The following is a 17,667-nucleotide window of genomic DNA, read 5'->3' as shown; positions in this document are numbered from 1 at the left end:
CAATCACCTCATAATAAATGGTCCCGTCTGGGTTGTACCCTAATGAAAAAATATATTCAACATTAATTTAATTGGTTAACACTAAATAACACACACACACACACACATATATAAACAAAATGTAATCAAATAGTTATTTTTTTCCAAACCAAAAAAAATATTTTGGTAACATAATATGAGTTTTAAGGATGTCTACATATGTACTTACCCATCAACCGAATCTGCCCAGTCCCTATGTGCTGCGTCGCTGGGTCGCCTGCAACCTCCTCGCCAACCTCTCCGGCTGGTGGAGGATGCTGATCATCATCTGAATCCATACCCTGGGGGCTACCGGGGGCCAACTGATCGGTACCCAACATCGCAACGTCCTCCTCATGGGTAGTCTGGCTCCCCCCCACATCTGGCATCTGACTCTCACCGGAAAGCGGCATCTGACTCTCACCGGAAAGCGGCATCTGGCTCTCACCAGGTAACGGCATCTGCCTCTCTACATGCCCCGGGCCCTGACTCGCCCCCGATGCTGGCATCTGTCTCGGCCCCAAAATCTGGCCCTGCATCGCCGCCTGTGCCGGTATCTGTCCCAACCCCACAGCCGGCATCTGCATCTCCCCGGTCTGTGACAGTGGAAATCTACAATCCTGCGTCTCACTATCAGGGTTACACGTCATAGGTCGACTATACGTATACGGAAAGTACGGCGCATAACCCTGTGACCCCACCCCCTCTTGCACCCACCATCGATAGGCGTTACCCGGTTGGGTGAACCCGATCTGAGATAATGTCGGCAGCTCCGACAATGGAGAGCTGCAAGGTCCAGCTGTGCTGGTCTGCCCGTGATCTGACGTGGGCACGGCCACCATACCCGGCAACAATGGTCTATAAGCCCCGTCTGGGTGGTGTGGCCACGCCGCAGTATATACTGGCGTCGAATCAGTGGGCGTGGTCATGGGGGGCACGGGTGGCCGAGGTGCCCGATATGCATAAGGATGGCGTCCCTGGTCCATCAATACCTGCGAACAAATGTAGACAAATTAATTAGAATATTTTTTGTAATATATTTTTAATGAATATGCAAATTATACAACGAAATTTATGCAAATAATAGAAATTCGTATTCAGTTCAAGCGAATTGTACAAACAATATATATATCAGTCAAGTGTGTTGAGTTCAAGCTAATTACACTCACAAGAAATACATCAATCATTGTATCACGGGAGCTTCAATCGGATCAATGTCGGGCCTGTCGTACTCGAATTCATCATTTGTATCGGGTAGGTCATCAGTGGCTAGTACGAGCGGTACGCAATCATGGTAGGTTGTACCATCCTCATTACTCCCATCCCCCTGGCCAACGTCGTACACGTTGCGCGGTTTGGTCCTAACCGCACAAACCCAATTTGGGTTCCTTCCATCTTCGACGTAGAATACTTGATCCACCTGAGATGTAAGCACGTACGGCTCGTCCTGAATCAGTTCTCCCCTGTGGACGAGGTGATTGAAGTTGACAAACACTAGGCCATACTCGTCTATTGTGAATCCTCTTTCCATCGTGGGGTCTGCCCAATTGCACTTAAATAGGACGTACGTAGTCCTGTCATAGTACTCGACCTCAACTATATCGGTTAACTGCCCGTAGTACGTTTCGCCTTCAACGGTAGGAACACATACGCCGCTGTTCTGAGTCCTCCTTCCCACATCATGGGCAAGCGTGCGAAACAATTTCCCATTTACCACGTACCTGTTGTACTTGACCGCTGTCTCCTTCAGCCCTCTACAACGCATAACCAAGTTGTGGCCCAATTCCTCCCTACGTTGATCGTCAAGGCCATCGACCTATGTTATAATTACAAATATTAAACACGTGTATTGGGTAATTATATTGAACCCGCATAACTTTATCCAACTTAAAAATTACAACTATTTCCTTACATATGCAGGGTACCATTCGCAGAACTGCTCATGATGTTCTGCTTCAATAAGAGCCTCCGTAATGCGACCTCTAGTGCATGATCGCCTAAGCGCGTCTTTGTGCATCCTACATTCAGCGTATACAATTATGTAGTAAAATCAATTAATTGCGTTATTCGAATTCTGTTAAATATATAAACACTACTTACGTCCGTAAATTGTGAAACTCTTCAGAGTTGAACACAATATAACGATGAATCTGGTGCATTATCAACCGGTTCAGGGTAACACGCGTGCCCGCCCCCTTGGATCCATCAGGATTCCTCTGAGGTCTGTTGTGGAATGTTGGTGCGTTATTCAGATACCTTGAACAGAACGTTACCAGCTCGGTCGCTATGTACCCCTCCGCAATGCACCCCTCAGGAGCCGCTTTATTGCGCACAGTAGACTTGAAATGCCCCAGACTCCTGGTGTACACACATACACGACAATTTAATTGTCGTCAATTATGGTTACATTTAAATCAAATTATATATTTACATATTACGCCGAATTTTACCTCTCTGCCGGGTACATCCATCTATACTGCACGGGTCCGCCGAGTCTACACTCGCGCACAAGATGCACGACCAAGTGGACCATGCTCGTAAAAAACCCTGGAGGGAATATCTGTTCTAGTTTGCACAAAGTGATACAGACGTCACCCTGCAGTCGGTCCATATCTTCTTGTGATAGCTTTGTTGAGCATATGCCTCTAAAAAATGCCGAAATCTCCACAAGAGGTCTAACAACTTTATCAGGCAATGACTTACGCAGTGCAATTGGAAGAAGCTGTTGCATCAGTATGTGGCTATCGTGGCTCTTCAACCCGGAAATTGTACGGTCCTTCAGCCGAACACATCGTGAAATGTTCGAGGCGTATCCGTCCGGGACCCTCACATTTCGAAGAACCTTCAGAAAACTTTCTTTGTCCTCTCTAGTCATGGTGTGACAGGCAGCGGGAATATACGTTTTACCATTGGCGGCCGTGAACGGATGCAACTTAGGTCTCAACCCCATTTCCTGCAAGTCCAGCCGAGCTGCCAAGTTGTCCTTCGTTTTCCCTTTTATATCCAAAATAGTGCCAAGTATATTGTCCATGACATTTTTCTCTATGTGCATAACATCAAGATTGTGCCGAAGCAAATTGTCTTCCCAATACGGCAATCTGAAAAATATACTTTTCTTCTTCCATATAACATCGGAACTCCCTGCACCCTTCTTCCGCTTCTTCCGTTTCTTCTTCTTACCCGCGGTCTCATCCCCAAACGCAACTCCGTCCAACTGTTGGAGAACCTCGTATCCGCATGGCACAATCGGGGCGCTGTCAAATTCTTCAGTACCGTCAAATGTCCTTCTGTTAAGCCGCCACAGATGTTCAGGCGGCAGATATCTCCTGTGCCCCATATAGCAAAATTTGCATCCGTTCTTTAAGCGTATAGAACGCGTCGATTGCATACAGCAAGGACATGCCTTCGCACCCCTGTTAGGCCAACCAGATAAATCTGCATACGCTGGAAAGTCGTTTATCGTCCACATCAACTAAGATCACATAATAAAATTTTCCTTCTTTGAAGCATCGAATGTTCGTACCCCTACATTCCACAGTTCCAGCAACTCATCAATCAATGGCTGAAGGTAAACATCAATATCCATACCTGGTGAGCTCGGTCCAGGGATAACCATGGAAAGGATGAAGGACGACTGTTTCATGCACATCCAAGGTGGCAAATTGTACGGCACAAGCATTACGGGCCATGTGCTGTGGGATGTGCTCATGTTCCCAAATGGATTAAATCCATCTGCTGTCAAACCAAGCCGGACGTTCCTACTCTCTGCCATAAAATCTGGGTGTAAAATGTCAAACGATCTCCATGCCTCACCGTCGGCCGGGTGCCTCAATACGCCATCCCTAGTGCGGCCTTCTGCATGCCATCTCATATGGGGCGCAGTATGCTCAGACATGAATAACCTCTGCAACCGTGGGATGAGTGGAAACCACCTCAAGATCTTCACCGGACGTTTTTTTCTCGCTGATATGATCTCACCATCATCATCTACATGTGTATCAGCCCTCCACTTAGACTCTCCACATACGGTACATGAATCTAATTCTTTATTGTCTTTCCAGAATAACATACAGTCATTACGGCACGCCGGAATCTTCTCATACCCCAGACCCATGCCACTTAGGAACTTTTTCGCCTCATACGTGTTATCTGGCAATGCCTCATCGCAAGGAGGCAACAACTGATTGATGAATTCGAGAATGTCTGAAAATATCTTGTTACTAATACCTCCAACGCACTTCAAGTTGTACATGTGTACAGTAGCACTCAATTTACTGTGCTTCGTACCAGGGTGAAGGGGCTTCTCGGCAGTCTTTAACAGCTCTTGGTACTTCAATGCGTCCCCGCACGAGGTATCTTCATCAACTTGTTGCGGAAGAGTACTGACCCCTTCAGGAACATCGTGCACGCCGAAGGCGTCACGCAACATGGCGTGCATGTTATCATCCTGTTCCACGGCGACACCCTCATGTTCTGTGACATGATCACCATGTTCAGTGCTACGGTCAGCGGCCTCTGTGCCACTGTGATGACTCGAACACTGACCAGGAATAGCGGAACCAGTCGTAGTCTCACCGTGCATATACCACAAATTGTATCCCGGATTCATCCCCCGACCTCCAGTCAGGTGGGCAAGAACGTACTCAGGAGTGTGACGCTGGTTATTTCGACAATACTTGCATGGGCAGTAAATTTTTCCATCGCCGGCCGTACAATTACTAACGGCAAATGCCACAAACGCCCTACACCCATCGTTATACCGTGTCGTACCCCTAGGTGTTGACATCCAAGACTTGTCCATGTTTATCTGTATAGGGTTAAGAGGACAAGACAAATCATACGGCTTACAGTATAAACGTGTACAAATATAGTGCATGTCACGCAACATGGGGTGTACGAATTTATTTCCCTTTTAAAGGGTTTATGGCTAGAGTTTAGGAGTTTTGTTTTTTTTTTTTTTATAAAGTGTAAGAAATTGTTTTATTTTTTTTTTAAAAGGGTTTAGGGTTAGGGTTTAGGGTTATAACCCTAATTAGGGTTTTATTTTTTAGAAAGTGTAGGATTATTTCATTTTTTATTTTTAAGGGTTTAGGGTTAGGGTTATGGTTTGTTAGGGTTTAGGGTATTTTTTGTTTTGAAAGTGTAGGATTATTTTATGTAGGGTTTTAGTTTTTTTTTAGAAAGTGTAAGTGTTTTTATTTTTTTTATTCTTTTAAAGGGTTTAGGGTTAGGGTTTGTTAGGGTTTAGGGTTAGGTTTTATTTGTTTCTTTAAAAGTGTAGGATTTTGTTTTTTTTATTTTTAAGGGTTTAGTGTTAGGGTTTAAGGTTTAGGGTTAGGGTTTTTTTCCTAGAAAGTGTAGGAATTTTTTTTTTTTCGGTTTAGGGTTAGGGTATTTTTTTAGAAAGTGTAGGTTATTTTTTTTTTTTAAGGTTTAGGGTTTAGGAGTTAGGGTTTAAGGTTTAGGGTTAGGGTTTTTTTCCTAGAAAGTGTAGGATTTTTTTTTAGGGTTTAGGGTTAGGGTATTTTTTTTAGAAAGTGTAGGTTATTTTTTTTTTAGGGTTTAGGGTTTAGGATTTAGGGTTTGTTAGGGTTTAGGGTTTAGGGTTTAGGGTTTAGGGTTTAGGGTTTAGAGTTTACGGTTAGGGTTTGTTAGGGTCTAGGGTCTAGGGTTAGGGTTTAGGGTTTTAGGTTTTTTTTTTTTAAGCGATTAGGGTTTAGGGTTGTAGGTAAAATTTTTTTTTTCAAGGGTTTAGGGTTTAGGATTTAGGGTTTTTTTTTTTAAGCGATTAGGGTTTAGGGTTTAGGGTTTTAGGGTTTATGGTTTAGGGTTTAGGGTTTGTTAGGGTCTAGGGTTTAGGGTTTTAGGTTTTTTTTTTTTTTAGGGTTTAGGGTTTAGGGTTTGTTAGGGTCTAGGGTCTAGGGTTAGGGTTTAGGGTTTTAGGTTTTTTTTTTTAAGCGATTAGGGTTTAGGGTTTAGGGTTTTAGGGTTTATGGTTTAGGGTTTAGGGTTTGTTAGGGTCTAGGGTTTAGGGTTTTAGGTTTTTTTTTTTTTTAGGGTTTAGGGTTTAGGGTTTGTTAGGGTCTAGGGTCTAGGGTTAGGGTTTAGGGTTTTAGGTTTTTTTTTTTAAGCGATTAGGGTTTAGGGTTTTAGGTAAATTTTTTTTTTCAAGGGTTTAGGGTTTAGGATTTAGGGTTTTTTTTTTTTTAAGCGATTAGGGTTTAGGGTTTAGGGTTTTAGGGTTTATGGTTTAGGGTTTAGGGTTTGTTAGGGTCTAGGGTTTAGGGTTTTAGGTTTTTTTTTTTTTTTTTTTTTTACGGTTTAGGGTTTAGGGTTTGTTAGGGTCTAGGGTCTAGGGTTAGGGTTTAGGGTTTTAGGTTTTAATTTTTTAAGGGTTTAGGGTTTACGATTTAGGGTTTTATTTTGGTTTAAAGCGATTAGGGTTTAGGGTTTAGGGTTTTAGGGTTTAGGGTTTGTTACGGTTTAGGGTTTAGGGTTAAGAGTTTTTTTTAAGAAAGTGTAGGAATCTTTTTTTGTAAGGATTTAGGATTAGGGTTTAGGGTTTTCGTTTTTTTTTTCGAAAGTGTAGTAAGTTTTTATTTTTTTTTTAAAGGGTTTAGGGTTTTATTTTATTCTTTTTATAAGAGTTTAGGGTTTGTTAGGGTTTAGGGTTTAGCAGTTTAGGTTTTTTTTAGAAAGTGTAGGATTTTTTTTTAGGGCTTAGGGTTTAGGGTTTAGGATAAGGGTTTTTTTTTAGAACGTATAGGATTCAAAGTTTATTTAAGGGTTTATTATTGTGTTGGTTTTATGGTTATGATTTTAGGATATAAAGTTTATATATGCATATGAGAGAAATTTTAGTTTTTTTTTTTTTTGAGTTTTTTTATCCGAAGATACCAAATTCTTCTTATAAATCTGTAGTCTCTTCACATGAATAGTTAACGTTAAAAATGGAAGATAAAAAACAAATTCGTCGCAATTGATGATTTATGACGTTTGTTTTAAGGTTTTTTTTACGAATATGATTGTAAATGGTGGACAGTGGAATATTTGTTTTTTGGTTTTTTTTTTTCCCGAAAATACCACAATTTATATATATTAGTAGCACAATTTATTTTCCCCACAATTTATATATATTCATAGCACAATATGTTGATTATAATTTTGTATTTTAATTTTACTTTGCCATTATTGCTCACGATCATATTTTTATAAAATTAAAATGATAGCGGATATTTTTTCTTTTTGCCACTTCATAAAAATACCAAAATTCACAATAGCACATTAAATCCATAGTAGCACACTAAAATATATCTCAAATATCCTCACATCAAGAGTTTTTTTTAAAAAAAATTAAATATAATCACCAATAAATTCCATATTTCCATATTCCATATTTTCCATATTTCCACCAACTAGACAATGATTCAGTAATAAAAAATCAGTAATAAAAAATCTACAAGTATATATTCCATATTTCCACAAACTAGACAATGAAAAAAATTAGACAAATATCACAAAAAAAATTAATAAAATATACAAACTTATAGCAAAAAATTCAAAACAAAAATAAAAATAACTCACAGTGATTTTTGTAGTGCAAGCTTGTACGTGTACCTGGAATTTTTGACAGAAAAAAAAAAAAAAAAAATTAAAGCTGAAAATGTTAGAACAGATATGCACTGTAAACCGAGAGAGAGAGAGAGAGAGAGAGAGAGAGAGAGAGAGAGAGAGAGAGAGAGAGATTGAGAAGATGAGTGAGAGTGAGAGGAAGTGGAGGGAATACCTTGAACGGACGCGAGGGCTGTGGTGGGCGGGGGACAGTGGCGAGAGCTGAGAGAGAGAGAGAGCTAGAGAGAGAGAGAGAGAGAGAGAGAGAGCCGGTACCGGACAGTACTGGCCGGAACGGGAGGTGAGAGAGCTAGGGAGAGCGAGAGAGAGGGAGGGTCGCCGGCAGAGAGCACTGGAATGGGCTGTCGCCGGCCAGAGCTCGACGGAGAGAGAGAGAGAGAGAGAGAGAGAGAGAGAGAGAGAGAGAGAGAGAGAGAGAGAGAGAGAGAGAGAGAGAGAGATAGAGTCAGAGAGAGAGAGATTTACGTAAGAAATGGGTAGCTTCCTCTGGAAGCTACCCATTTCTTTTATATAAATTAAATATAAAATTTAAAATTTAAAATATATTTAAAAAAGTATATAATTTGAATAATATATAATTTAAATATAATATATAAAGCTAAATTATATCATAAGATTGGCCAGGTGGCGCGCGGGAGAATTCCCGCGCAGTACCTGGCCAATCAATTGGACACGTGTACGTAGTACACGTGCCCAATTGGGGACGTGTATGTAAATACACGTCTCAAATGTCATTTTTTTTTATTTTTTTTTAATATATTATATATATATATATTTAATATATTATATATATTTTATATAAACCCATGCAACCCATAACGTGTATGCACTGCATGTACTGCATGTACACATTGCTAAACCCTAAGACCTAAAACATAAACTATAAATTAAAACTAAATATAAACCCTAAATTTAAATCATGACACTAAGTATAAGTATATATACTATACTACCCTAACCCTAAGTATATGTACTATATATTATTTTGAATTTTAAAATGGCGGCGCGCGGGAGACGTGTAATTAAAATACACGTCCCCCATTGTAGAAATTGTATGTAATTAAAAAAAAATAATTATATATATATATATATATATATATATATATAATTTAACAACGTAAAAAATTGTTAGGGTTTAGGGTTTTAGTTTCTTAGGGTTTAGGGTTTAAGGTTAGGATTTTTGTTTTTAGTGTTAGGAATTTTTTTTTTTAGAAAGTCTAGGATATTTTTGTTTAAGGGTTTATGGTTTAGGGTTTAAGGTTAGGATTTTAGTTTTTAGTGTTAGGGTTTCTTTTTTTAGAAAGTGTAGGTTTTTTTTTTCTTAGGGTTTAGGGTTTAGGGTTCGTTATGGTTTAAGGTTAGGGTTTGGTTTTAGAAATTGTAGGATTTTTTTTATTTATTTATTTATTTTTTTTAAGGATATAGGATTAGGGTTTAGGGTTTAGGGTTTGACTTTCTTAGGGTTTAGGGTTTAAGTTTATGATAGCTTTAAGTGTATTTATTATATATACCTATACAACATAAAACCCTAACCCTAAGTGTATATACTATATATAGCGATAAACCTTAACCCTAAGTATATACTATATATAGCTATAAACCCTAACCCTAAGTGTATATACTATATATAGCGATAAACCCTAACCCTAAGTATGTATACTATATATACCTATAAATCATAAGTTTAAGTGTATATACTATATATATCGGTTTTATTTAATTTTGAACTGCTCATGATTTAATATATATATATATTTAAAAATGTACAATAATGAAACGTGAAAAATATATTGACATTATTATTCATTAAACGTAAAATCAATTAAATTATAATTCATAGCCCTAAGTGTATATATTATATATACCTATAAACCCTAAAACCCAAACCGTAAGTGTATATACTATATATATCGATAAACCATAATCCTAAGTATATATACTATATATAGGTATAAACCCTAGCCCTAAGTGTATATACTATATATAGCTATAAACCCTAACCCTAAGGGTATGTACTATATATAGCCATAAACCCTAAATGTATATATGTACTATATGAGGGACTAAACTATAAGTATTTAATTCATTATGTAGCGCAGAATTCTAAAAATAATTGCATTTACTATATATAGCCATAAATAAAAAGGTTACTGTATATAATTTCTAAACCGTTTACATGCATGCATATCTATATATATAGTATTAATTATAGGTTTTTTAACTTTGTTATGTTTAAATTTTTTTTTTTTTGTTTCTAAACGTAGATGGTGTACAAAACTGAACCCTAATTTGAACTATTTGGTTTAATTAGATATATAGCACCAAATTTGGTTAATTATGTATATAGTACAATATAGTATACTATATACATATAAATAAAGAACCTAAAAAGTATAAATTTCAAATATAAAATTTACATATAGCATATACTTTTCAAACTTAATTTTATGTGTATAAGTTATGTACACCGTATTTTCAAAGATTTGTATGATTAATAAGATAATGAGTTTAATTTTTTTTTTTAATTTTAAAAAATTAATACAACACTGATTTTTTTTTTAATGTTTATTTTGGCAAAAAATACCAATTTGCCACGTGTAAAAATACACGTGTGCAAGTGGACACGCGTATGAAATACACGTGTCCAATTGGACACGTGTCTTATTACACGTGTCCAGTTCGACACGAGTATTTTATACTCGTGTCCAAATGGACACGTGTAATAAGACACGTGTCCAGTTAGGCACGAGTATTTTATACTCGTGTCCAAATGGACACGCGTATAAAATACACGTGTCCAATTGGACACGTGTATTTCATACGCGTGTCCATTTGTGACGCTTGCACAATTTGACACGTGTCACTTGTGACACGTGTCAAATTTGACGCGTGTCTACAGTAACGGGTACTGTAGACACGTGTCAAACTGCAGCGATTTTTGTAGTGTACCTAAAGTCTTATCGCGCATACGAGAAACATCAATTATCATATAGGGAAGATCATCAGCAACCGTACATTTTAACATGCAGAACCTCTTCTTCTTCTTCAGATGGAGCAATCTTGGAAGTTCTGGTCCTCCACTGAATTCACAATATGGGATACAAGCACATTCAAGACCTTGAACAGGCCCTTGTAGCCGCACATCCAAATCCAAATCGTAGGCAATCAATATGATTTTATTATTGATGAGTTATAAATATTGTATATTTGGACTCCTTAATTTGTATTTGTTAAACTCTTAGTTTTGTTATTTTCTAATGTTTTTGGCTAGTTTTAGTATTTTAGTATTTTGCAGGTCATTGAGAGAAAAATGAAGTTTTTCATGTGTAATTGCAGAGAAATGGGGAGAGGATGAAAATCAAACAGCAAAAGTCGCTCGATCGACTTTAATTCCAATCAAGCGACAAACCGCTCGAGCGCAACCTAACCTGCACTTGAGCGCACACTTGTCACCTGCATGCTGAAGATCTAATTTTTGTCTATAAATACCACTCTTTTCTCATTTTCAGGGGAGACTACCCAAAACGCTTGGCAGTGCGCCAAGGGCGCCGTTTTCACTAGTTTTTAGGGTTCCTTGAGTGATTTTCACTTCGAACTCTCATATTTTGTAAGTTTCTTTGATTTTTAATGAATTTTTGTAGTTTTTTTATGCTTTCTTTTGCCATGAGATGCTAAAATCTTAACTAAGGTTGATGATGAAGCCTCACTATTGAAGAGCAACAATGTTTTCATGCTAGTTTATGTTATTTGATTTTATGGGCTTTTGATTTCTAATTGTTATACTTCCATTCCATTATTGAGATGATTCTTAGGTATCTATTGTGATTTCCGGATACATGTTATGATTTGAGGTTGTCTTATTTAATTGTTTGGTTAGTTTTTATTTATCCAAACATTGGGTATTTATTGTATTTTGTTCAATGGATATATTTGATGATTTGGTGAAAAACCGGGCATCTTTTGTAATTTGTGCAAAGAACGAATTTATTGAATGAGTTAAACGATTTTTGAAGCAAAGTAGAATAAATATAAGATTTGTATGGTGAGAACTTCAAATGAGTATTGATGAACATGAGAATATGTTACTATGATTTGGTGGGTGTGGATTCTTGAACCTTAGAACCCTATCTTTTTTATTTATTTAGGTTATGTTTTTTTTTTTGTTAAAAAACCATAAATTTGGAACTAGGTTAAAATATGATTAGTTTAAATAGAGATTAATTTTCGCAACGCAATTCTCTATGGATTCGACCTTGCACTTGCAGACACACTATATTGCAAATGATTCGTGCGCTTGCGAGTAATTTAAAACTCAACAATTATGTTTACGTTCGATCTAGTATAATGTATTTCCTACACTGGCCTTTCTAGCCTATAAAAATTACACATAGGGTGGAGATAGCGCCTGGCAGGCGCAAGCTCTTTCCAAGATCTATGCTGCATGTTATACTCTTAGAATATAGCAAAAGAGGTGTCTGTCGACAGGATTATCAAGAGCTGCATAAATGACTAAACCCTCCTGAAGATAAGCTGGAGGATTAGGTAAAGCTTCCCATTTTCTATTGAGATGATCAAAAACCTCACACCAATGAGGATCGGTATGATCACATGGGAGATGATTATGAACATATATCATACTACCGAGAACCGAAGCGGATGCGTAATGTCTCCCAGAAATCATCCTGGGAGAAACATGGACCCATTCCTTCGTGGCATGGGATGTAACTTGTAATTTGTACATGTCGCAAAGCGGCTCATGAGCAGCGTTCCTCCCACCCAAACAGTAGATGTGAGAGCCTAGGGTTGCGAAGGCACCAGACAAGGGAATTAATCATTTCCAAAAAGGAATGAGCCGTTTTGGGTAGACCGTGCCAGGACCGGCCACATGAATATTGATGGAATACCACTTTAAAGACGACCACCGATATACATGATCTATCTCTCCTTCCAGAAACTTTGTATCCAAGAAAGACACGCAGAAAAAGATGTAAGAAAAATGAGAGAAAATCCTAGCATCACGATGACGATGAGATACATGATCTACTCTTGGATACCGGCCGAGGTGTCGGTCCACGGAGTACCTTTTTTTGGTCTTTTTTTGAGATGTTTTGTTTCATGGAGTATTTCCTTCTTCATTTTGTTGGGGGGCTGCCCTCTTTTCTTCTTTTGGGGATGCATTTTTCCATGGGGTATTGTTGATCGATGAAGGAACGACGGTGAAGATTGGAAAGGGAAGAGCTTTGCAAAATCAGGGGTTGTTTGGAGTTAGGGGAGCGGTGAAGGGCTGATGCGGCTAAAACCTCAAACCTAGTTTTTGTACTCTTTAAAACTGTCGGCTTGTGTGTGTTACTTTTTACTAACGTGTTTCAGTTTGAGATGACAACACACGTTAAAGACAAATCGAATCTTGACAGCTTTGATGTTACCTAAAATTGCTCAAAACTTGAATTTAAAACTGTGTTTATTTCACTAATGAGTTGACACAGCTAATTTTCATGATTATTAAAACATATCATTCTTTTGGGTTCAACGATTGCTAACATGGATGCTTCTTTCTTTTGCTTATTTATTTATTTATTTTTTCCCGGTAGTGATTTTATGCATGGAATATTGATTTCATTTTCAAGTGAAAAGGAGTAATATGAGGGGGACAATTAATTTGTGCAAAAAAGACAAGAATATTTTGTATTAAGAGACATAAGGTGTATATTTCTTTCATGTACAAGTATGGAGAGGTAGCTAGTCTCTACAAGCTAGTTCAGGATGTTGAGAAGAGAAACTCTGGTTTTAATCAAACGCCTATAGAAGCAGTCAAGTCCATGTTCAAAATCTTGTATGCACATCTCCATTTTTTCAAGCTGATTTTCCACATTCTCAACATGCTTATCATCATATTTTCCTTTTAATGCTGCATTGCTGCATCAACCTTGGCGAATTCGTTTGAATGTGTTTCTTCTTCCTCACAAGCTACTCTTTTGCTGTGGATTAGCTTGGAAACCAGAGACCATCCACTTGGCTTTGATTGTGTCTTCAGTTCAGAGATGAAGGACAACAAAGATTCAAACACAGCGACAGTGAATGTTTCCACCTCTCTCAAGATGCTAAACAAGGCTGTAGTCTCATTTTCTGTGTTGGGTGGGCAGAAAGTGCTTTTATTTTTCATACCCTTCAAGTTCTTCAAGGCTGTGCTTACTGCCTTCATCATCACTTTCCTGGAGGTCAAGTATTTCCTAACCTCACTTGCAAAAGCAAGTTCACATCCCCGTCTTCTTCGCATAATTGATTGAAGTTCTTGTATGCATTCCTTTGTTTGCAGCAGGGCATCCTTAGCAGTATTGCACAAACCCAAGAGCTGAAGAGAGCCATCGGACAGCTGGTTGAGTGTGTTCTCATGCTGCTGTTGGGCTAAAGATTGTTGAGTGTGAGGCAACAGAAGCAGCTTATCCACACAATCATGCAAATCTTGAAGACCGAATATGTTGCGGCTTACCGATGATGATGAAGTGGCAGCTTCAGAAGCCCTCAATCTGCATAAATGTTCATTGACTAGTGAAATGAGAGGGTGCGGTGTAGAAGGCAAGCTGTTAGAGCGGGCATGGTAAGAGGTTCTTGGGTTTGAAGCCGAGGAAGCCATTTTTCCTTTCTCAAGAAAAGAGAAGGCCTATCTTTTCAATGTGTGACGGCAATCTGCCTTCCTTCTGCTCATTATATATATTTAAGGGTGACATAGACAAGAGGAATCTCATCAAATTGAAAACTCATGGCAGCAATGTCTCCCCCATCACCATTTTCCCAGCTCGTTATCAATAATTTTTCATTTCTTTATTGCCGCCAAGTGTCTTTGCAGGTAATGCAATATAACATATTGCACAATGATTGTGACAGATTCAACGCATGAACCATCTTTACTGATACAAGAAGGTGGCAATAGCCATTCTGTCCAGCTTGGCCTGCCTCCTTTTGAGGGCTACATTGCTCTTGTGTATATACACACGCACGTAAACAAATAAAATATTTGCATTATGTTCCCGAAAGAAAGAAAAAATATTGTTTCATGTGGCCAAACATGAAAACTCATCTTCTTGAAAACTCATGTCAGCAATGTATATGCAGTGTCTCCTCATCACAATGAATAGGATACATTCAACGCACCCTAACATACTGTCAACCTAACAGATTTGATGATTTAAATTGCATGAAGGGCTCATGTGGCCTAAAATGAGTTGACACAAAAAAACTCCTCTTAACAGTTTATTTTATGACCTTAACTTACTTTTTTTTTCCACATCAACGAAGGTTAACTAATTGTAGATTACCAATAATTTGATATCATTCAATCATATTTTTTTTTTATTTTTCATTAGTGATTTCATGCACGGTGAGGCAAACTGGAAAAAGTGAAAAGGCAGCTTACTGTACGAAAACAAGAATGAACTTGGGTGATCACACAATTGAGTATCTAGTATTCTGGCTCTAGATATGAATGCCATGGAAAGAAGCATATGGTTGTGCAAAACTGTGTAGAAAGTCTACATTAATTTTGTATTTGAGAAAATTACATGTATATCTCATTCATTTACAAGGATCAACAGCTAAATCCTAACCCTTTTCCTGCCAAAAGGAAAAAAAAAGATGCCATGAGACTGCATCATAATGTTCTCAGCTAATGGTAAAGGATGTTGAGAAGAGAAACTCTGTTTTTGATTAAACGCCTAAACAGGCACTCAAGTCCTCCTTCAAGATCTTGCATGGACATCTCCAATTCTTTGAGCTGAATTTGCACATTCTCAACATGCTTGTCATCAAATTTTCTTGTCATGAGAACTGAGAGTAATGCTCCATCCACCTTGGTGAATTCGTTTGCTTCTGTCGCTTCTTCCTCACAAGCTACTCTTTTGCTGTTCATTATCTTGGACACCAACGACCATCCACTTGGCTTTGATTGTGTCTTCGGTGCAGAAGTAAAGAACAACAAAGATTCAAACACAGTGACAGTGAATGTTTCCACCTCTCTCAAGATGCTAAACAAGGCTATAGTACTCTCATTTTCTGCGTTGGGTGGGCAGAAGGTATTTATTTTTCATACCCTTCAAGTTCTTCTTCAAGGCTTTGCTCACTGCCTTCTTCATCACTTTCTTGGAGGTCAAGTATTTCCTAACCTCACTTGCAAGAGCAAGTTCACATCCCCGTCTTCTTCGCATAATCGATTGAAGTTCTTGTATGCATTCCTTTGTTTGCAACAGGGCATCCTTAGCCGTATTAGACAAATCCAAGAGCTGAAGAGATCCGTCTAAAAGCTCGTTGATGCATCTCTCATGCTGCTTTTGGGCAAGAGATTGTTGAGTATATGGTAGCAGAAGCAATTCTTCGATACAATCATGCAAATCTTGAAGGCCAGTTATGTTGCGGCTAAATGATGATGATGAAGAGGTAGCTTCAGAAGCCTTGAATCTACATAAATGTTCTTGGACTAGTGGAATGAGAGGGTGTGGTCTGGAAGGCAAGCTGTTAGAGCGAGCATGGTAAGAGGTTGTAAGGGATATAATATAGGGGTATTCTAGGAAGATATAATATAAGGGTTAATAGGTGAATTAGTTAGGAAGAATTAGTTAGAACATGCTTCTAGATGATGCTTTGGTTAGTTATTTAGAGTCTATAAAAAGGAACCAAATATGTAATGAAAAGATATGAAAATGAATATTGATGAGAATCCTTTTTTGGAGAGCCTAGGCCTCTTGAAGTGCCTTAGAGAGATTGGGCCTCTCTAAGTGCCCCTAGTTATTGTTATTATCCATTTCGATCTTCATCTTCTTCCCTAATTCCTCCATAATTTCTCTTGCTTTGCTACAATTTCCATGCCATACCAGAAAAGCCATAACAGAGGTTTTTGGGTTTGAAGCAGAGGAAGCCATTTTTTATTTCTCAGAAAAGAGAAGCCTAATGGAAAAAACAAATCTGCCTTCCCTCGCATCTGCTCCTTAAATATTTTGAGGTGAGGGGGACAAGAAGAATCTCATCTTCTTGAAAAATCAAGGTTTCAATTTGATTATAACCACCATGTCAACAATGTTTGTGGAATGTCCCCAGATCACCAAGTCTCGAACTCATTATCAACAACACTTCATTCCCATATCACAATTAAGCATCTTTACTGATACAAGATTGGTGGCAATAGGCATCCATCCAGCTTGGCGTGCCTACCTATGAGGCAACATTGTTCTTGCATACACAAAAATCAAAATATTAATATTGAAAGTAGGAAAAAGATTCGCATTTGCAAAATGTAGTCCTCTAGCGCCCACCCAAAGAGGTGCCATTCTAATGCAGAACAGAATCAGCAAAGTAAAGCTCAGCAACATCTATAAAACCAATTAAAGCTTTCAACAGTCCCTGTAAATGTGTTTTCTTTTTTATAATCAAAGTCAGCTTTACAAGGTGGGTTCTTGAAGCAGAGGATCGAGCCATGTGGGTGACTTCTAAAGGTGAGTCTTATACTCACGGCCAGAAAAGCCCTCTTAACTGTATTTTTCACGTGTCTTGAACAGACGAACCCTACAATCGGGGCAGCCCAGGCAGGTATCCTTATCCTTAAAATAGTTGTAGATGAAAAGCATTGACCTTCCAGAAAGATAAACATCGGGAATGTATGACCATCTTCAATACCGTTGCCTAGAATTTCGTTGAAACGGAGAAGTCATCATCTTATCTGAATATGTATACTAAGCGAAACCCATTATTAGAAGTTGAATTAATCCCATAATACAGCCGTAAAACGATATGGAAGTCGATCATTTTCTAGAAGATTAACCAATTTAACGGCTATATATATAAGTTCAGGCATTAGAGGACAACATTTTACAGAAGAAGAAAAGACGCCAACTTAATTGCCTGGTTTTTGTTGGTTCGTTGGTTGGTTTGTTTGTTTGAAAGAACCAAGAGGAATGGCAGGAAAGGCTGTGTCTGTCAACGGTTCAATCTCATTTGTTAATGAAGACCGCACGATCTCCATAATCGAAT

General features: G+C 38.2%; 2 protein-coding genes across 2 annotated transcripts; both read right to left on the bottom strand.

The window, feature by feature from the left end:
• Positions 1-13,364: 13,364 nt before the first annotated feature.
• Positions 13,365-14,323, bottom strand: LOC133882906 (uncharacterized). Its single transcript, XM_062322145.1, has one exon. The coding sequence runs from the start codon at positions 14,282-14,284 to the stop codon at positions 13,553-13,555; it is 732 nt and encodes a 243-aa protein (XP_062178129.1). The 5' UTR covers positions 14,285-14,323; the 3' UTR covers positions 13,365-13,552.
• A 990-nt stretch (positions 14,324-15,313) lies between these two features.
• Positions 15,314-17,659, bottom strand: LOC133881035 (uncharacterized). Its single transcript, XM_062320000.1, has 3 exons — positions 17,584-17,659; positions 15,768-16,207; positions 15,314-15,598 (listed from the first exon to the last, which is right to left on the bottom strand). The coding sequence occupies exons 1-3, from the start codon at positions 17,657-17,659 to the stop codon at positions 15,314-15,316; spliced, it is 801 nt and encodes a 266-aa protein (XP_062175984.1).
• Between the last annotated feature and the right edge of the window lie 8 nt (positions 17,660-17,667).

This window comes from Alnus glutinosa, chromosome 11 (assembly GCF_958979055.1).
Source record: "Alnus glutinosa chromosome 11, dhAlnGlut1.1, whole genome shotgun sequence".
In the NCBI taxonomy this organism is placed as follows: domain Eukaryota; kingdom Viridiplantae; phylum Streptophyta; class Magnoliopsida; order Fagales; family Betulaceae; genus Alnus; species Alnus glutinosa.
This window is presented reverse-complemented; position numbering and strand designations above follow the sequence as displayed.